Source organism: Neovison vison, chromosome 13, assembly GCF_020171115.1.
Source record: "Neovison vison isolate M4711 chromosome 13, ASM_NN_V1, whole genome shotgun sequence".
In the NCBI taxonomy this organism is placed as follows: Eukaryota; Metazoa; Chordata; class Mammalia; order Carnivora; family Mustelidae; genus Neogale; species Neogale vison.
Window position 1 is genome coordinate 72,950,485 of NC_058103.1, and position 20,787 is coordinate 72,971,271.

At 55.5% G+C, this 20,787-nt stretch overlaps 1 protein-coding gene across 1 annotated transcript; it reads left to right on the top strand.

The window, feature by feature from the left end:
- The first annotated feature begins 227 nt into the window (after nt 1-227).
- LOC122893077 (myosin-7) lies at nt 228-19,951 on the top strand. The gene is made up of 38 exons (XM_044229873.1): nt 228-428; nt 720-863; nt 1,155-1,311; nt 1,496-1,523; nt 2,079-2,187; nt 2,271-2,363; nt 2,467-2,530; nt 2,896-2,994; nt 3,229-3,332; nt 3,949-4,087; nt 4,179-4,297; nt 4,409-4,558; nt 4,842-5,012; nt 5,609-5,918; nt 6,196-6,263; nt 6,597-6,684; nt 7,269-7,386; nt 7,533-7,656; nt 7,920-8,056; nt 8,296-8,551; nt 9,143-9,385; nt 9,532-9,708; nt 10,466-10,611; nt 11,737-11,827; nt 12,559-12,948; nt 13,174-13,300; nt 13,514-13,632; nt 14,378-14,574; nt 15,144-15,327; nt 15,525-15,690; nt 15,829-15,953; nt 16,504-16,812; nt 17,058-17,261; nt 17,384-17,509; nt 17,718-17,993; nt 18,873-18,968; nt 19,104-19,238; nt 19,819-19,951. Exons 1-38 carry the CDS (start codon nt 228-230, stop codon nt 19,834-19,836), a joined length of 5,808 nt encoding a protein of 1,935 aa, XP_044085808.1. The 3' UTR covers nt 19,837-19,951.
- The last annotated feature ends 836 nt before the right edge of the window (nt 19,952-20,787 follow it).

Consider the following 20,787-nt stretch of genomic DNA (forward strand, 5'->3'; position numbering starts at 1 on the left):
ACATTCGCCTCCCCTTCTGCCCTGACAGGTTTGCTAGGCTATTCTCAGGTTGGTGGATCGGCTCAAAGAATAAGGGATGCAAGGTGACCTGCTCCTGACTCACAAGGAGAGTGCTAGGCTCTGGGGCTCCCACTGAAGGAGAGAGAGCCTGGGGAAGGCAGTGGAGGCTGGGTGGAAGGGAGGGCATCTGGCATCTTCTCCGATTCCCACCCCCTGCAGGCGCAGCCATGGTGGACGCGGAGATGGCCGCGTTTGGGGCCGCTGCCCCCTTCCTGCGCAAGTCAGAGAAGGAGCGGCTGGAAGCCCAGACCCGACCTTTTGACCTCAAGAAAGATGTCTTTGTGCCCGATGACAAAGAGGAGTTCGTCAAAGCCAAAATTGTGTCTCGAGAGGGTGGCAAAGTCACCGCTGAGACCGAAAATGGCAAGGCAGGTAGCAGGACTGGCATGAGAGGCCCTCCTGGGACCCCCTCCCGCAGCTGGGTACACAGAGGAGTTCCCAGCAGGACCCGTCCCACACAGACCTGAGGACAGCCTGCTTTCCCCCTCTTGGGGCAGGGATCCACGGCTTCCAAACAGCCCTTCTCATTCCCAATATCCTCTCTATCTTCTCTGTGATGCCCATCCTTCTCTCTTGAACATGGCTGTCCTAGAACTCGCCCTACTCCTTTCCGAGCAGAGGGAGGGCTGACCGTGGGGCCTGCATGGGGGCTGTTGCAGACGGTGACCGTGAAGGAGGACCAGGTGATGCAGCAGAACCCTCCCAAGTTCGACAAGATCGAGGACATGGCCATGCTGACCTTCCTGCATGAGCCCGCTGTGCTCTACAACCTCAAGGAGCGCTACGCCTCTTGGATGATCTACGTGAGTGCGCCATCCAGGACGCCCTTTGAGTCTAGTAGCTTCCCAGTCCCCAGAGGCCCACCTGCTGGAGCCACAGGTTTCCGTTCCTTGTGTCCAGGTATTACTGCATGCTGTCCGTGGCCCTGCATCCCTGGTTCAGTTCTAACACCCCCAAGGCCGGGAGTCCTCAGATTGAGTGCTTTTGTAGATTTTCCCTTCTCTTCTTCCCCTCCTGGCATTGTTCTCTAACTTGGAAACCCACTGTTCCTCCCTCTTTATCATGAGCAACTCAACCCTCCTTCTCTACCCCAGACCTACTCGGGCCTCTTCTGCGTCACCGTCAATCCCTACAAGTGGCTGCCGGTGTACAACGCTGAGGTGGTGGCTGCCTACCGGGGCAAGAAGAGGAGCGAGGCGCCACCCCACATCTTCTCCATCTCTGACAACGCCTATCAGTACATGCTGACAGGTGACAGGACTTGGTGGCAGGGTTTTCTTGGGATCTGCGTGTGTGGGGGGGGACACACAGTAGGTCTGGCACCTCCAGGTGCCTGGAGGGAGGCCGGGATGTGGGGCGGGAGAAGGGTGGGTGGATGCCAGGCAGGAGCATCCTGTGTGTTTCCTGATTTTTCCTTCCTACTTGTTCCCAACAGACAGAGAAAACCAGTCCATTCTGATCACGTGAGTGTAGCTCCTAACCCGTTCTCTTTCAGAACCTTCTTGACCCCAGCCCCTATCCAGGACCCCAGCCCCCATGCATGGACCCACAATTCTCATTTCCCTCCATCTTTGTGCCAGCTTCTCTTTCTTCTGTGGCCTTTACCCTTGCCTTGCCTTCCCCACTTCTTTCTGCTTCCCACCCCTCTTGGAGTTTTCCTCTCCCGTCCCCTTTGCTCACTCTCCTCCAGCTCATCACTCACTTATCCATAAGCCCAGTATCACTGTGTCTTCATCCCCTCCTCGTTTTCTTTCATCTTTCCCTTCAGTAACACTCCCCATTCTGCCAGCCTCACCTTTTCTTTGCCGAAAGGGAAAGACCTTGCCTAGCTAAGACCAAGATTCTTCTGCCCAAACCCGGCAACTTCTTGTGGCACCCTTCCCGGTGCTCCCCCTGATCCCATGTGTGGGGGCTCCCACTGTCAAGTAGGACCAGACCCTCTCTCCTGACTTGAGGTTTGTTTGTCTCAATGAACTGCATCTGTTCACTGCCTAATGAGGCTCTGACTCTCCCAACAGCGGGGAATCCGGGGCCGGGAAGACGGTCAACACCAAGAGGGTCATCCAGTACTTCGCTGTTATTGCTGCCATTGGGGATCGGAGCAAGAAGGATCAGACGCCAGGCAAGGTAGGCCTGTTGTCCTCCACGGGCCTGCACTGAAAAAGGGGAGGGGGAGGCCTCTCACCCACCATCCTTCCTGATCTCTGCAGGGCACCCTGGAAGACCAGATCATCCAGGCCAACCCCGCCCTGGAGGCCTTTGGCAATGCCAAGACCGTCCGGAATGACAACTCCTCCCGCTTCGTGAGTGATCCCTGACCTTGAATTTGGGATTTGGGTTGGTGGAGGGATGGTGTCAAATACGAGCCTTGCCTCAACTCATCATCGGTCTCCTCAATCTCCACAGGGGAAATTCATTCGAATCCATTTTGGGGCAACTGGAAAGTTGGCATCTGCAGACATAGAGACCTGTGAGTGCCATGAATCTGCTAGGATTCGGCTTGAGCTCACTCTTGTTCGATGTGATCACAATCCCAACCTATCCCTCTCTTCTCTCCATCTCTCTATCTATGTCTCTCTTTAGGCCTCTGCCTTTCAGTCTCTCTCCCTCTCCTTCTGTCTCTCTTTGTTTCTCTGGGTCTGTATACTTATCTCCCTCTTAGACTTCCTCTAGTCTTTCTCCACCTCTGTCTCTTCATGCCTGCATGAGAGTCTCTCTCTTTGTCTTTCTCTTTTCCTCTGCCTTTTACTTGCTACATTTATCATTCATTTTCCTCTATTTCCTTGTACCTAAATCCCCAAATTTCTTTCCCTCTTCTCCCCCTACTGTTCACAGACCTTCTGGAAAAATCCAGAGTTATTTTCCAGCTGAAAGCAGAGAGAGATTATCACATTTTCTACCAAATCCTGTCTAACAAAAAACCTGAGCTGCTGGGTGAGTCAGAGCTACCAACCGAGACCAACTATCTCCATGGTAACCTGGTCCCCTCTGCTTGCGGCTGCTTGCAGACATGCCCTGGGTTTATGGCACTGCTGGATTCAGTTCTGTGGGATGTGAGACCACAGTCAGCCTTGTCATATGCTTTCCTGCAAGCCCTGTACTGTGGTAGGCAACCCCAGTGAGAGCCAGAGTTTTGTGCCCCTTCCTCAACCCATCTTCTCCTCCCAGACATGCTGCTGATCACCAACAACCCCTACGATTATGCATTCATCTCCCAAGGAGAGACCACGGTGGCCTCCATCGATGACTCCGAGGAGCTCATGGCCACTGATGTAAGTGGGTAAGAACCTGGTAGAGAAGTGAGGGCACTGGAAGAGGGGTAAATGAGGCCAGTTCACTGGCTAAGGAGGAGATGCTATCTGTTATTCAAAGTGGTATGACCCTCCCCAAGGGCCAGAACATGTCTTATGACCAGGATGTGTTGGGGAATGGGTATGTTGAGATGGGGTGACCAGTATTTGGTGTTTGAGCAAATAGAAAGGGCTGAACATTGTGGGACAGAGAAGCAGACAAGCCAAGAAGCAAAGCATCACCAAGGGAAAGGGGGTGGTTCACGCAGTTGCCATGGGATGGGGGCAGCCTATTAGGTGAAGACTAGATATAGACAGGTAGAGAAAGCAGGGAATCAAGTGTAGGGTCGAGAAGAGAGACAAAAGTAGAAAACATGAGTGGGTGGCTAGAGCACCTCCAAAGGACAGATGTGGCCACTGATGCCAGATCTGGGGCAGTGTGCAACTTTCCTGCACTTGGTTTTGGAGTTCCACACTGGGTATGAGAGTCTCAGAAGCTACAGGGATTCAGGAGAGTTCTCTCTCCAGCTGAAGAGGGATCTCATTTACCTGCCATACTTCCTTTTCTGGGGTCCACCAATATGCGGTTTGCCTACAGAATGCCTTTGATGTGCTGGGCTTCACTCCAGAGGAGAAGAACTCCATGTACAAGCTAACGGGTGCCATCATGCACTTTGGAAACATGAAGTTCAAACAGAAGCAGCGAGAGGAGCAGGCTGAGCCAGATGGCACTGAAGGTGGGAGTCTGGTATGCTGGGGGCAGGTGGGGGCCACATCTGGAGAGGAGTCCTCCCTGTGCCAACTTGGCTGCCTGCCCTCTCCTTCCAGAGGCTGACAAGTCCGCCTACCTCATGGGGCTCAACTCAGCCGACCTGCTCAAGGGGCTGTGCCACCCTCGGGTGAAAGTGGGCAACGAGTATGTCACCAAGGGGCAGAATGTCCAGCAGGTAGGTCATCTTCAGAAGATAAGTGGGGAGGGGGCTGGCAGGCTTCAGGGAGGGCTTTGGATTTCAGTCTCTGCATTAATCTGCTCGTTCGGTTTCTCCCTCAACTTCCAGGTATCATATGCCATCGGGGCCCTGGCCAAGGCCGTGTACGAGAAGATGTTCAACTGGATGGTGACGAGAATCAACGCCACCCTGGAGACCAAGCAGCCGCGCCAGTACTTCATAGGGGTCCTGGACATCGCCGGCTTCGAGATCTTCGACGTGAGTGGGGGAGCCTAGGCACACATGCACAGGGGCGGGGGGGAGGGGGGAGGGTGACTCACTCGTTCCCACCTGTGACCATCACGGCCAATCTCGGAAAAGGCTGATGCCTCATCCTGTCTTCCAGGGTAGCACCTTTCCCCACTGGCCCGACAGGGCAGGGGCCTGGCCACACCCCTGTCTGGGCTTGGGTAGGCCAGGTCAAACCACTTCGGGGTGGGGGGACCACACGGGCTGCTCAGATCCCTGCAGGCCTGACCTGCTCCGCCCCTGTTCCCTGCAGTTCAACAGCTTTGAGCAGCTGTGCATCAACTTCACCAACGAGAAGCTGCAGCAATTCTTCAACCACCACATGTTCGTGCTGGAGCAGGAGGAGTACAAGAAGGAGGGCATCGAGTGGGAGTTCATTGACTTTGGCATGGACCTGCAGGCCTGCATCGACCTCATTGAGAAGGTGCTGCCTAGCCTGCTGCCTGTGTCCCCGTCCCCTGGCGTTCCAGACAGAGTGGCTGAATTCCCCACTCACACCATACCTGAATGCCCCCGTCTAAATGGCAGCCCCTACCCTGCTGGGGAACATGCTCTGGATCCCGAGCCCTGTTGTGTCCTGACCACCCAGGACAGGGTGGCACAGGGAGAGCTGAGGTCGCAGGGGCTTGAGAATGGACACAGGGAGGATGGGCAGCTCCAGGAATCCTCCCATACCAGTGTGTTTAACAACCTGGGTTTGACCTGGCTTGAGTGTGGGGCAGGGAATCAGAGTACACCTGTTTTCAGCTGTGCCATGACAGGGATCTAAACGATGGAGTGCTGTGTGAAGCATCCATATCATTCATTTCCCCAGACTTTCACAAAGGTCCCTCTGAAAACAAAGTCTTCCACCTTGGGACGGCATGAACAAGTGTAGGTCGGTAAATAACTGCACTCAAATCTGAGCCTGTTACCTTAATTCCCAAAGGGGCATCACCATAAGCAAATACTGAGCTTAGAGCAGGATGCTTTTGCATCCGCATGAAGCATGCTCAGTAACGCTTTCCCCTCTACCCTCAGCCTATGGGCATCATGTCCATCCTGGAGGAGGAGTGCATGTTCCCCAAGGCCACTGACATGACCTTCAAGGCCAAGCTCTATGACAACCACTTGGGCAAGTCCAACAACTTCCAGAAGCCACGCAATGTCAAGGGGAAGCAGGAAGCCCACTTCTCCCTGGTCCACTATGCCGGCACCGTGGACTACAACATCCTGGGCTGGCTGCAGAAGAACAAAGACCCGCTCAATGAGACGGTGGTGGGCTTGTACCAGAAGTCCTCCCTCAAGTTGCTCAGCAACCTGTTTGCCAACTATGCGGGGGCTGACGCACGTAAGTAGAGATCAGAACCCTGGGGACTAAGGAGCAGGGTTTCTACCATGGTCCTGAGGCAAGCTCATTGCAACACTTGACCCCTTCCGTGTCAGGTTGTGCCCTAAGGTTTACAGGCTCAGTGAGATAGAATGGGGTGGAGAAGCTGGGCCCCACATAGTAAAGGCCCTCACCTGGAAGTCAGATACAAGTGAGGATGTAGGGAGAGTCCGTGATGGAGGCCTCTTCTCCATCCACACGTCCATTCAGGTCATTTTCCCTGATTCTCCTCCCACAGCTGTCGATAAGGGCAAAGGCAAAGCCAAGAAAGGCTCATCCTTTCAGACCGTGTCAGCTGTGCACAGGGTAAGCGTGTGCCCCCAGCCCCAGCCCAGCATGGCTCCCCAGCACCCACCAGCCCTGCTCCTTCCCGCCGTTCCCATGCCTGACTTCTCTGTCTCCTCCTTCCCTGTGGCCCCTTTCCCTCCTTGTCTTTCCTCCTCTCCATCCTTTCCTTCTTTGCTGGTGGCCTCTTCTCTCTGTGTTTCCCATCTCACTCTCCCCTTCCCTCTGTCCTTCTGACCTCTCTCTCCTCCGTGTCCTCCCCACCATTCCTTCATCCTCTCTCTCTTCCCCTTCCTTCCCTACTTCTCTCTCCTTCACCTGCATTACTTTTCCCTCCTGTGCTTTGGGCCACAGGAAAATCTGAACAAGCTGATGACCAACTTGCGTTCCACACACCCCCACTTTGTGCGTTGCATCATCCCCAATGAGACAAAGTCTCCAGGTGAGGTCCGAAACTCAGCCCAGCCCCTTGCTGGCTGCATGCCCCATGCCCTGGGGACAGGGACTCCTCAGCCATCTCCTAACCCCCCACCTCAGTGGTTTCCAAATGACACTCTCCTCCGGTCCCCCATGAGATGGCAGACTAGTCTCTCCCCATTTCCCCGTATTTGCAGCATGGCTCAAGGGGGCCCTGTAAGGCACGTTCATGGGCATTACCTCATAGCACGCAACCCCCAGTGAGACATATAGAGATTGTTTATCCTTTTTGACTGATTAGGAATTCCAGTTCCTCAGGGGCCTGGCTCTGCTCTGGTCAGCTTAGTGACCTTGGTGAGGTGCCTTAATTCTTCTGGGCTTAGTTTTTTCTCTAGAAAATGGCAACTACCTATGATAATAAATACAACGTAGAAGAAGGAATGGGAAAACCTTTGGTTATTCTTAAGAGTACAGCTAAGGCGGGGAAAAAAAAGGATTTTCCCTAAGGTTGCTGGCTAGTGAGAGGCAGACCCAGAATCAGAGCCCAGAATTTTTGGCTTAGCCTGGCACTCTCCCCACACCTTCCTCTCCCACCTCGTCCTGCTGCAGGGGTGATAGACAACCCCCTGGTCATGCACCAGCTGCGCTGCAACGGTGTGCTGGAGGGCATCCGCATCTGCAGGAAGGGCTTCCCCAACCGTATCCTCTACGGGGACTTCCGGCAGAGGTGGGTATGGGGGCTCCCCAGAGCTCAGGGAGCAGAGGGAGCCTGGGCAGACTTGGTGGGGAAGCAAGTCCACAGGTGGCCCTGAGTGCTGTGGGCAGAGCAGATTGGTCCAGAACATGAGTGACTCGGGACACCACCCTCTCCAGGTACCGCATCCTGAACCCAGCAGCCATCCCTGAGGGCCAGTTCATTGACAGCAGGAAAGGGGCAGAGAAGCTGCTGGGCTCCCTGGACATTGACCACAACCAGTACAAGTTCGGCCACACCAAGGTGAGGGAAGGGAGGAGGCGAGCTGACTACAGAGAGACCTCTCCTGTCCTTTGGGTCCCCACCTCACAGCTCCTTCCCTTTTACCAGTCATCTTAGGACCATCTCCGAACTGCCTTCTCCCCCTCCCCATGGACCATCCAGTGCCCCTGTCCCAGCTCCAGCTGTCACTGGTCTCCTCCCTTGAGTTCTTTCCTAGGGTATTACACTGCTTAAAAGCAACCTCTCCTCTTTCCTCTCCCGGCCCACCCACTGCTGGCCCACAGGTGTTCTTCAAGGCGGGGCTGCTGGGGCTGCTGGAGGAGATGCGGGATGAGAGGCTGAGCCGCATCATTACCCGCATCCAGGCCCAGTCTCGGGGTGTGCTCTCCAGAATGGAGTATAAGAAATTGCTGGAACGCAGGTGAGGGCTTCAAAAGGAGGCTCCTGGCCATCTAAGGTCCAGGCTGATTCAGGGACAGTGTCAGAGGAAAGCTCACCGAGATGTGAAGCAAGCAGACTAGCAGGAGGGGCTCCTATGGACTGCGGATGGGCCTCACAGCCAGGGCTTCAGAGAGAAAGGGAGAACTATTACAAGTCAGGGCTTCAGGACAGGAAGGAGCTGGGACTCTCTCACCACCCTCTCTTGCTGGGCCCCTGCAGAGACTCCCTGCTGATCATCCAGTGGAACATCCGGGCCTTCATGGGGGTCAAGAACTGGCCCTGGATGAAGCTGTACTTCAAGATCAAGCCGCTGCTCAAGAGCGCAGAGACGGAGAAGGAGATGGCCAACATGAAGGAGGAGTTCGCGCGCATCAAAGAGGCGCTGGAGAAGTCAGAGGCTCGCCGCAAGGAGCTGGAGGAGAAGATGGTGTCCCTGCTGCAGGAGAAGAATGACCTCCAGCTCCAAGTGCAGGCGGTGAGGCTCCTGGGTCTCTGTTAGCTCGCCGGTCCTGCTCAGCCAACATTCCCCACGCCTCCTCCACTTCCCCACGCAGGGCTCACCTTGTCCTCTCACAGATGCAGGTTTCTGGAATCAACACTCCAAAGTCCTCCAAGGGGGTCCCTCTAGAGGACAAAAGGGAAGGGAGAAAGAACCAACTTGTAAAAACACTGGCTTTCCACTTGGTTTCAACCTGGATCCACAGCCCAATAATTTTTTGAACTTACGTAAACAATGCATTGTCTTTGAGTCTCAATGTCCTCATCTCTGGACTAGGGATGAAGCTGTCCATCTTACCAGACAGTAAATATGTAAAGTGCTGGCATCAGTAAATGCAGTTCCTTTCCTGCAGTGAAGTAGACCAGAGGAAGAGAGCCTCTCTGCTTCCATCCCCCAATGTTCCCATCACATTGTCCTGAAATCCTTCCCTTCATCATCCTTCTGAGGTTTTTCTCAGCTGGATATATCCTACAGCTCACCTCCTACAGGCTGAGCCTCTTCCTCCCCAAACCTGACAATGTGAGGACCCCACCACTGAAAAGCCTCCCCTCTGTGCCTTATCCTCAGGAACAAGACAACCTGGCTGACGCAGAGGAGCGCTGTGACCAGCTGATTAAGAACAAGATCCAGCTGGAGGCCAAGGTGAAGGAGATGACCGAGAGGCTGGAGGATGAGGAGGAGATGAATGCGGAGCTCACTGCCAAGAAGCGCAAGCTGGAAGATGAGTGCTCTGAGCTCAAAAGGGACATTGATGACTTGGAGCTGACGCTGGCCAAGGTGGAGAAGGAGAAGCATGCAACAGAGAACAAGGTGAGGGCAGCTCCTTCTGACTCTAGCCCAGGTCTTAGGATTTCTAGACCATGGTGTGGTTCTGGTCCTTGGCATTGGACATCCCCATAGAGGTCTCGAGGCTGATGACCTCTGACCCTGAAGGGGATGGGGTTCTTGACCCACAGGTGAAGAACCTGACAGAGGAGATGGCTGGGCTAGATGAGATCATTGCCAAGCTGACCAAGGAAAAGAAGGCTCTGCAAGAGGCCCATCAGCAGGCCCTAGATGATCTTCAGGCTGAGGAGGACAAGGTCAACACCTTGACCAAGGCCAAGGTCAAGCTGGAGCAGCAAGTGGATGATGTAAGTAGATTGTCACAGGACCTAGATATACCGTGTGTGTGTGTATGCGTGTGTGTGTTTGGAAGGATGGGACTGGGGAGGGTTCCCTCCCCTGATACATTTCTAGTAGGGGACTGGAGAATAGAAAAGGGTAAAGGTGATCACTTATGAGTTATGTATCTCATTCCACTAATATGATCAACAATAGAGTTGGACTTCCTTATTTCAATTTAGGTTCAAGCCTTTATAGACCACAGGGTCTAGAGAGTTATCACGTAAGAATGTGACATATTTCTTTGGGAATTTTGTGAGGCTCTGAGGATCTTGTGACCTCTAATATTTTAAGCAGGATCTGGCCTTCAGTGGTCATTGTTCCATAGATAGTTTTCTGGGCATATCTCCATTGGATCATTTATCACCCATGTTATCATTATCGAAGTATCTGTCTCAGCCATAACATTGTAAGTGCCTTTAGGTGAGAACGTGGATTGATTCAGTTTTGCATCTGAAGTGCCTAACACGCTCTTGCAGGATACTGCTGGATGAATGAATGGAGCTTTGGATTTTTTCATACAGTCATTCATGAAATCATTTATCAAATAGTTACTGAGCATCCCTCCAAGCTGGGCACTCTCATAGTCCCTTGGCTCACTCTGGGAAAGCTTTTCCAAGTCCCGGACATGTCTTAGGATTCCCCAAATCTGGAGTGACTAAACTTCCAAATCCCCAAATCAGGATGATTGGTCTTACGGGGCACACTGCTCCTTCTCCCCACCAGCTGGAGGGATCCCTGGAGCAGGAGAAGAAAGTGCGCATGGACCTGGAGCGAGCAAAGCGGAAGCTGGAGGGCGACCTGAAGCTGACCCAGGAGAGCATCATGGACCTGGAGAACGACAAACAGCAGCTGGATGAGAGGCTGAAAAAGTAGCGTGTTTCCCCTCCCTGGCGCCTTTCCTCCTCCCCAGCTCAGCAGTCTGTTACACCTATGACAGTACAAGCTGTCCCAAATTGTTCACCCTCGGAGGCTGCAAGCCTCACACAGCCTCCGACAGTGTGGGCAAAACCATGGGCAGAGCCTCCAGAAAGAGGGCTCTCCTCCCCCAGACACATGCAGCAGTGCCCTGCTGTCCTCCCTGGCAAAACAGTCTAACCTGGATTCCTCGAGCCTTTTCTTCCTGTTGGGCAGCGGAGAAGGATGGAAACTCATAGCTTTCCTCCTTCTACACACCAGTTGGTTAACCACTTGGAGACCAGTTGCTTAACACCGAGGAGGGCCCCACACAAAAGCCTCTCAGGATGGGCCTTTCAGGTCCTTCTCAGAGAGCTCTGAGGACCACAGAGAAATGGGGCATCCCCCACTCTTCAGCAGTGCAGGGATCTGATTAACTCATGGATCCAGTTCTTACTGCAAGTCCTACCAAGATGTCCACTTTCCACACTTGAGAAACAGCCTGCAGGGTAGTTTTGGATAATTAAGGATCTTATGGGGCTCTAGGGTCAGGACTATGAAAGCCTCTAAGAGTCATCATGATTGCATCTTCCTGGGGCCTGTGTCCACCTAGGAGCCCTCACACTTCCCCAGGCACAGCAGGTGCTGAATGAATGAAGGAGTACGTGATCCCAAGGATCCTCAAACCACCTTCTAAAAATGGCATTTTGAGGCCCACTTTACCAAAGAGGAAATGAAGGCTCAGAAAGGCTAACCCAACAACCCAAAGTAACAGTGATAGAATTAAGGCCATCGGAGCTAAAAGGGGCCTTGGAAACCGTCTGGTCCAATGACGTCATTCTACAGGACGATAGAGACGAAGTCCCACAGAACCCAGGTGTTTTCACCCCACCTGTGGTCCTCTGCCCGTTACATTTCTTGCTAGACTTGAGGCCTTCAACATGTGGTACATTTTCAGGGACCCTACATCAGCCTCAAACACTACTTTTCTGATGAAATCCTGCTCTTTTTTTTTTTTGGTATTACCGTTTCCAAGTACTGGTGGGCCCTCCTGCTGCCCAACGGACCTTCCTCATCTTACCCTCCCTCCTTCCCCCCAGGAAGGACTTCGAGCTGAATGCCCTCAATGCGAGGATTGAAGATGAGCAGGCCTTGGGCAGCCAGTTGCAGAAGAAGCTCAAAGAGCTTCAGGTAAGCTTTGGGATGCCTAGGCTGGAGCCCCTGGGCAGACTATCAACTTCCTCCACCCCATTCTCCAGGATGTCCTCCCCCCAGCATTACAGGAACTTGCTATAGGTCCATGAAGGGAGAGCTTAAACTATCACAGTACACCTAGGGAGCAACCCTAGGAGGGCTGGGTGATCCAAGGATGACATAGGTAAAAACCTGGAAAAGATCACAGGTATAGGGCCCAGAAATCCTGGCTTCCTGTCTCAGCTCTGGTTGAGCTAGCAACTGTGGGGAACTCATTCCAGATATCTGGATCTCTGTGTCCTCCCTTGTTACCAATGGCTTTTAAGATCCCTTTAGCCCTGACAATCTGTGGCTTTGATTCTTACCCCTAGAGCAGACACCATGTTAGGGCTTCAGACAAACATGGCTCTCTCATGCTAAACTTTTAATATTTTTGCCACTAAACCGCTTAAAATATCCCTAGAACACAGGTCTCTTTGTCCCTCTTCAACAGTCAACTTCAGCCACTTTCTTTCCAATAGAAAATGTATAAAGTTCTGGCCTAAAAGAAGGCTAGTTCAGCTATCCAAAACATCTCCTCCAAATCCTTTTATTTCTACTTCTCTGCTGGTAGAACTGAAAAGACTTGCTGTTCCAGACAGGCCAGGAATGCTCTAGAGCTGTGGGGTGGGCGCTCCCCAAGGGAGGGCTCCAGGCAGTGGGTCTGAGCCCTCTGTGTCCTGGGCCAGGCTCGCATCGAGGAGCTGGAGGAGGAGCTGGAGGCCGAGCGCACGGCCAGGGCCAAGGTGGAGAAGCTGCGCTCAGACCTGTCCCGGGAGCTGGAGGAGATCAGCGAGCGGCTGGAGGAGGCCGGTGGGGCCACATCCGTGCAGATCGAGATGAACAAGAAGCGCGAGGCCGAGTTCCAGAAGATGAGGCGGGACCTGGAGGAGGCCACGCTGCAGCATGAGGCCACGGCGGCGGCCCTGCGCAAGAAGCACGCGGACAGCGTGGCCGAGCTGAGCGAGCAGATCGACAACCTGCAGCGCGTGAAGCAGAAGCTGGAGAAGGAGAAGAGCGAGTTCAAGCTGGAGCTGGACGATGTCACCTCCAACATGGAGCAGATCATCAAGGCCAAGGTGGGCGGCCTGCTCACCATCCTTGCCTGCAGTTATCTCCACCCACCTTCACTTTGTGTCTGTGTCTCCTCTCTTCTCTGATAGTTCCATATCCCACTTCCCTTCATCCACTCTGTTCTCCAAATCTCTCCCATCCATGCCTCTCCTCTGTACTTCTGTAACTGTATCCCTTTCCACCCTTCAAGGCCCCCTACATCCATTGTGTGAATCCCCTTTCCCCCTCAGGCTAATCTGGAGAAGATGTGCCGGACCCTGGAAGACCAGATGAACGAGCACCGAAGCAAGGCTGAGGAGACCCAGCGTTCAGTCAATGACCTCACCAGCCAACGGGCCAAACTACAGACGGAGAACGGTGAGCCCCCCCCATCTCCCCCGACTGCCCGAGCCACCAGCCTTGGGTAGACACTTACACATGTGCACACATGCACGTACACCCACACCAAGACCCACACCCACACATGCACACCTCTCTCCAGAGAATGGGGCCTAAGGGGAAAGGGAATGGTTGGGGAGAGGGAGGGGTGGCTTACCTTCCAGAGTTGAGTGTGCCTTCGTGCCTCTCCAGGTGAGCTGTCCCGGCAGCTGGATGAGAAGGAGGCACTGATCTCCCAACTGACCCGAGGCAAGCTCACTTACACCCAGCAGCTGGAGGACCTTAAGAGGCAGCTGGAGGAGGAAGTTAAGGTGAGGCCCAGACTCAAGCCACTTGGCCCAGGCCAGGAGGGAGCAGGTCCCAAGAATGAGACTTGCTATCTTTCCATTGTTCTCCCATTTTCCAAATGGATTAATAGCCCAGGGTCTAGCTCATGTCTCCTAAATCAATTGCCCAGGCAGAGGCCCTCTGCCTTTCTGCTGCCATTTCTTGGAGGAGGGGGTGCCTGGTCAAGGGCAAGTGAGGGGGAGGAGAGAAACACACTAGGGAGGAATGGCAGCCTTGGCAGGGCGTAGGTGTGGGATGCAGGAACTGCCCCATTGGGTCCTGGGATTAGCAGGATGGTCTAAAAGCTGGAGAAAGAAGCAAAACTGGAGCCTCTTTGGATACTTTCCTTGTGAGCAAAAGGTGGAAAGAATATGACCTTTTCAAAAGGCCAGGGCTCCAATCCTAACATGCCCTTGAGAGCTTGGTAGTCTTGAGGAAGCCCCCTAGCGTCTCTGAGCCCCTGCCCCCTCCCCTGGCAATGGGGATGAGGTTGATACTGACGTTTGTAGCGAGAAGCAAGGAGTGCTGGGCGTAACTCACGTCAACAGTGCAGCGTCCAATGGACATTCTCTGTTACCAGTCCTCTGTAGACTGTTCCAGATCCCCTGGGGAATTAGAGCTGGAGGAGGTCCCAGGGAGGAGGGAGAAATTCAGGTGAGGACATGGGTGAGGACTGGGGTGTACTGTGGAGAGAGCTGAGACCTCCTCCCTGTGCCCGCCCCTCCGCAGGCGAAGAACGCACTGGCCCACGCGCTCCAGTCCGCCCGGCATGACTGTGACCTCCTGCGCGAGCAGTACGAGGAGGAGACGGAGGCCAAGGCTGAGCTGCAGCGTGTCCTGTCCAAGGCCAACTCAGAGGTGGCGCAGTGGAGGACCAAGTACGAGACAGACGCCATCCAGAGGACCGAGGAGCTTGAGGAGGCCAAGTGAGTCCCCGGGCAGCCCACCCCTCGCTGAGGCCCCTCTGCAGGCAGGAATCACCCCAGCCCAATGCTGGGGAGATTCCTCACCGGGGATGGACGCTTGGCCAGGTCCCGACAACACAGGAGTAACCCAGTCCAGGGCCCCACCTCCTTCTCCTCTCAGGGAAGCTTTTTGCTCGCGTTATGTTTCTCATCCGAATATAAGACGAACAAAAGGTTTGTCTGAGGGCAGAGTGCTCCCACCAGGGGCAGGGTACTGTGACAAAGGAAGTGGGGTGAGCCGTGGAAGCCCAGGCCTCCTCCATGTCTGCAGCCTAGAGGCTGGCCCAGGGTCAGAGGAGACCACGTGGAGGGCGCTCCTCGGTGCTGTGGGTCTTTACAGCGTGCCACCGAGACACTCTGCTGGCCAAAATCTCAGTCCCCTGGGGCCTCTACTCAGCTTCTCCAACAACACTTCTGAGTTTTCAAGGATTGTTTTCTAGAACACTCACATTGTTTCCCCTTGTCCAAATCTACACCCTCTATCTTACCCAACCCTGTCCCGTTTCCCAAATCGCCACTGCCCCGGGCAGGAAGAAGTTGGCCCAGAGGCTGCAGGACGCTGAGGAAGCTGTGGAGGCCGTCAACGCCAAGTGCTCTTCACTGGAGAAGACCAAGCACCGGCTGCAGAATGAGATCGAGGACCTGATGGTGGACGTGGAGCGCTCCAACGCAGCCGCCGCGGCCCTGGACAAGAAGCAGAGGAACTTCGACAAGGTGGGCCTGGGCTGGAGGGCTCGACCAGGGGCAGAGCAAGGAGACCAGCATCACCAGGAAGCCAGGGACCTCCTCCTGGGGGACGGGGGGAAGGGGTGCTGGGGAGGAGGCTGAGCCCCGCAGAGGGGCCTGGGCAGGCCCTGGAGGACCAGTGGCGGTGAGGGGCTGAGGGCGTACAGTGAACTGGGTCCCCACAGATCCTGGCCGAGTGGAAGCAGAAGTATGAGGAGTCCCAGTCCGAGCTGGAGTCCTCGCAGAAGGAGGCACGCTCCCTCAGCACAGAGCTCTTCAAGCTCAAGAACGCCTATGAGGAGTCTCTGGAGCATCTGGAGACCTTCAAGCGGGAGAATAAGAACCTCCAGGGTGCGCTGGGGCCGGAGAGGCTGGGGAGGGGCTTGGGAGAGCCTCCTTGTGTGGTGCCACCAAGGGACTCCAAGAGGGGTGTCCTCCATCGGGGGAACATGGCAGCCCCCAACTGAGCGGCCTGGGCCCCTCCCCCAGAGGAGATCTCCGACCTGACGGAGCAGCTGGGTTCCAGTGGAAAAACCATCCACGAGCTGGAGAAGGTCCGCAAACAGCTGGAGGCTGAGAAGCTAGAGCTGCAGTCGGCCCTGGAGGAGGCTGAGGTGGGTGTGCGGGGCGTGGCCGGGGTGCGGGGAGGGGAGCGGGCCCTGGGCTGTGGGCCCTGTTCATCTCCCTTTTGTCCATTTTGTTCACCAGTCCATCCTTAGAGCCTGACACATAGCAGCCACTCAATAAATAGTGTGGGATGAATGCATGCATGCATAGGTCACTCTAGTTCCTTCACACAGACATTTTACCTGGGAATTGTAGACAAGATTTCCAGGATCCACTCCCCTCTCCTTTCCGCCTCTGCCTCCCAGGGATTTTTTACATTCTGTGCCTGATTGCCTCCGTTTCCTTGGCAACACCTTTCTCTTCATTTTCCTCTTTGTCTTCCTAGCTTGGTCTCCTCAGTGAAGGTCTGAACCACCTCTCCTAAGCCTATTTTTTGTTTCTTTTAAATTCTCTGTTCTTCTTCCTCCTTCTGCTTCTTTGACTGAACCACTTAATAGCACTCTTGAACTCACTTAGTATCCGTGATTCGTGGGCAGACCCCTGGCCCTGGCCCCATGCCCTGTCAACCTCCAACCCTCTGGCCCCACCCCCTGCCAGGCCTCCCTGGAGCATGAGGAGGGCAAGATCCTGCGGGCACAGCTGGAGTTCAACCAGATCAAGGCAGAGATCGAGCGGAAGCTGGCGGAGAAGGACGAGGAGATGGAGCAGGCCAAGCGCAACCACCTGCGCGTCGTGGACTCGCTGCAGACGTCCCTGGACGCCGAGACGCGCAGCCGCAATGAGGCCCTGCGGGTCAAAAAGAAGATGGAGGGCGACCTCAACGAGATGGAGATCCAGCTCAGCCACGCCAACCGCCTGGCTGCAGAGGCCCAGAAGCAAGTCAAGGGTCTCCAGAGCTTGCTGAAGGTACGGGGAGGCTCCAGACGTGGCAAGTCCCCTTACCTGGAGACGGACTAGCCTCCACGTGGTCAAGCCGGGAGCTGGTGTCCCACCAGAGCCGTGCTCCCTCCGGCTCCTGCAGAGACATCCTACAGTACACCCACCCCCGACCCTGCCCGTGGGGCTCTCCATCGGCACCCAGCCTAGCCTAACGGCCTTCTGATGAGGCCAGAGGCCAACTGCTCTCTTGGGCCCACCCTCCTGGTCTGCAGGACACCCAGATCCAGCTGGATGATGCAGTCCGCGCCAACGACGACCTGAAGGAGAACATCGCCATCGTGGAGCGGCGTAACAACCTGCTGCAGGCCGAGCTGGAGGAGCTGCGGGCCGTGGTGGAGCAGACGGAGCGCTCTCGGAAGCTGGCGGAGCAGGAGCTCATCGAGACCAGCGAGCGGGTGCAGCTGCTGCACTCCCAGGTGAGCCGCCCTGAGGCGCAGTCCTGGAGGGAAGCGCGGCCAGCAGGACTCGGCCTGGTGAAGTTTGGGAGCCCCCCGTGGATGCTCAGGGCTTCTTGTGCTCTGCCCACCTTGATCCTCAGAACACCAGCCTCATCAACCAGAAGAAGAAGATGGATGCAGACCTGTCTCAGCTTCAGACTGAAGTAGAAGAGGCAGTGCAGGAGTGCAGGAACGCCGAGGAGAAGGCCAAGAAGGCCATCACCGATGTGAGTGACTGCTCCCCCCCTGCCCCCGACTAAAGACAGGAACGAGGGCCCTGGGTCCCGGCCAGGCCACCGCGCCATGACAAGCCAACTCCTGCAGCTGCACGGGTGGGCGGGCCTTGGGAAACAAACGCCAGGCTGGGCAGACGGCGATCCTGGAGGGACCAGGGGCACTGGGCCCTGTTCTTCTAGACCTCCCCCCTGCCCCCAGGCTGCCATGATGGCCGAGGAGCTGAAGAAGGAGCAGGACACCAGCGCCCACCTGGAGCGCATGAAGAAGAACATGGAGCAGACCATCAAGGACCTGCAGCACCGGCTGGATGAGGCTGAGCAGATCGCCCTCAAGGGCGGCAAGAAGCAGCTGCAGAAGCTGGAGGCCCGGGTGCGGGAGCTGGAGAACGAGCTGGAGGCTGAGCAGAAGCGCAATGCGGAGTCGATCAAGGGCATGAGGAAGAGTGAGCGTCGCATCAAGGAGCTCACCTACCAGGTGCGGGCATGGGGGCTGCTCTTGGCTGGATCCCCTGCACCAGGGCCGGAAGCTAGGATGATACCACCGAGAGGAATGAAGTGTTGTTCTCTCTTAGCCTGCTCCAGAGCAAGGAGTGGGAATGCAGTCCCCTGCTGCCCCGTTTCCACTCTGCCTAGCCCTGTCCGACACTGACTGTCCCCTGGCTAGAGGTCAACCTCTGAACCTCTTGGCCTGGGAACTCTGCCTTCAACCTCACCCTCTGCCTGTCCACTGGGGACAACACCTACCCAGAGCTCCAGACAGAGCTCACCCAGCACAGATTCCCCAAAAGCAAGTATGTCACCAAGTTCTGGTTGGGGGCCATGACCACCAAAATACACCAAAAACGACCCCAAAGTTATTCAACACATCTCAGAACTTTCTGGTTTGTTTTCTACAATCAGACTCCTAATTAGATTTTACTCCTGTTCCAACCGAGAAAGTCCAGAAAGGACACACATGTCCTTAGATCGAGTCCCTTCCCTGGAGCCCGGAAAATCTCAGCATGCAGTCCCAGCATTACTTCCATCACGCACTGGCTTCTAGAACAGGAGGGTTTATCCTCCACAGGACCCCTAAGGGCCTGCTCCCTGGAACAGCGAACATGCATGGGTTTGTGCAGGATTTCAGGATTCCATCAGCTCCCCAGACTCTTTCCTGAAATAAATCATTAAAAATAGAACAGTTTTTTTAATGATAAATAAATAAATAAATAAAGGGAAGCGCTCCAGTGTTAGCTGAGGATCAGAAAGTAGAACTGGGTGCCGATATTTCACTCTGAGTAAAGACAACAAGCAGGGGGAGGGGCAAGCTCCCCCTCATAACCGTGCGTCCTCACCCCTAACCACCCCACCCCAGACAGAGGAGGACAGAAAGAACCTACTGCGGCTGCAGGACCTGGTGGACAAGCTGCAGCTGAAGGTCAAGGCCTACAAGCGCCAAGCTGAGGAGGCGGTGAGCGACCCTGCTAGGGACTGGGTCTGGAGGAGGGACACTGTGGAGCCTCCCCCACCCCCACCCTGGGCTGGGAGGCTGGGAGGACCTCTGGCGTCCTCTCACCTCCTCCTCCCCGTGCCCGGACCCCCGCAGGAGGAGCAGGCCAACACCAACCTGTCCAAGTTCCGCAAGGTGCAGCACGAGCTGGATGAGGCCGAGGAGCGGGCGGACATCGCCGAGTCCCAGGTCAACAAGCTGCGGGCCAAGAGCCGCGACATCGGCGTCAAGGTGGGTGGGCCTTGCCTGGGCCTCACTAGTCACTGGGTCAGCACACCTGCCACCATCAATGCCCCTCAGACAGAGCCCGCTCATGCCAGGGAGGCCTCCTCTTCATTCACCGCCCCCCCCAATTAAACCCTGAAGCCCCAGAGGGCCAGGTAAAGCAGTCCTCGAGGACGTCTAAGATTCTTCCAGCTCTAACCTTTAATGATTTTGTAAATCCCAGGCCCAGGGTGGTCAGCAACTCTAGAAGGCCCCAATTTGTCCCACTATGTCCCAATTCCCCCCAGCTGTGGGTCTCCTCTCATCTTCCACTACTTTTGGCCCAGAGCCCAGTAACTCAGCCCTAAAGTGGACAGCCCAGAGGACCCCCTTGTTCTCACCCAGGTAGCGCCCTCTGGCTGACCTCACAGTCCTCACCCCTCCACACCAACCCCTAGGACACATCTCTCACCACCTTGGGGGCTTCCCTCAGGCCCTAAGCGGTTCTCCACCCCCATCAGGTGCCCTGTGTCCCTTTTTTCTGCCCCTGTGTCTGCCCAATACGCACCTCCCCAGAGCTAACTGGGGTTTTGTGTCCTTTCAAAAGGGCTTGAATGAGGAGTAACTTTGCCACATCTTGATCTGCGCTGTCCTGAGGGTGCCGATGAAGCTTCCAGTTCCAGAGCCTCTACAGCAGCCCCTTTGGAGGAAGCAGAATAAAGTTATTTCCCTTAAGCCAAGATCTGGCCTCCAGACTCTTCTTCACTGCCCGCCAGCCACAGGGACCTGAATGTGGGGGTGGGGCTGGGGATTCAGGGGCAGAAGGGCTGCTTTGCAGGCAGTCCAAGGAGGCCTTCCTGGGTAGCCCTGGAGGCCCTGAGTATCCTCAGTGACAAACTGGACCAGGTGCTCCCATTTGTCTCCTTCACAGCAGGTGACACCTGTACTCCCAGCCCTCTCCCTGGTCCAGAGACCCTTGGGGTTCAAGGAGATTTAAAAAACCCTTAAGTCTTGCTGAGAGCACAGGCACCCCTTCTGCTATGAGCCTACACTGACTGACACTACCCTACCCCCTAACCAGGGCTGGGCTGCCAGGACAGAGCGAGGTATAAGGATGCCCTCTGAGGTGTGGGCAAACGACCCCCAATCCTCGGCCCAGGGCAGGTCCCTGAGAGGGCACAGGGACTTGTGGTTACAGCCCATTTTACCCTTGCAGACACAGCCACCCCTGTCTCCAACCACCCTGAGGTCAGGGCCCCCCACCCCACCACAGTCAGAACTGTTCCCTCAGCCCAGCCTCCTCAGACCCCCCTCAGATCCCCCTCTGTCCACAGCACTCCTTTCTTCTCCTTCACTTCCTCCTGCTGGAACTTCCTTTCCCAAGACCCTCCTGATATGGGCTTGCTGGAAGATGGGGCATCTTTGGCCCATTTATGGCTGGCCATCTGGAGAGGAGGCAGGCAGATGAGGGAGTGTGGAGAGGAGAGTCCCCCATAAGCAAGACTTTGGAGAATGGGGGGGGCAGTGGCAGAGGGCTGGGAAGTGGAGAAAGGAGCAAGCCTCCTCCTAACTAAAC

What these genes read in the sequence shown, in the direction of transcription:
- LOC122893077 (XM_044229873.1), top strand. Translation starts at nt 228, where the DNA reads ATGGTGGACGCGGAGATGGCCGCGTTTGGGGCCGCTGCCCCCTTCCTG. An exon ending in ATGACAACTCCTCCCGCTTC is followed by an intron (nt 2,364 to 2,466) that starts GTGAGTGATCCC and finishes CAATCTCCACAG; the next exon opens with GGGAAATTCATTCGAATCCA. An exon ending in AGGGGCAGAATGTCCAGCAG is followed by an intron (nt 4,298 to 4,408) that starts GTAGGTCATCTT and finishes CTCAACTTCCAG; the next exon opens with GTATCATATGCCATCGGGGC.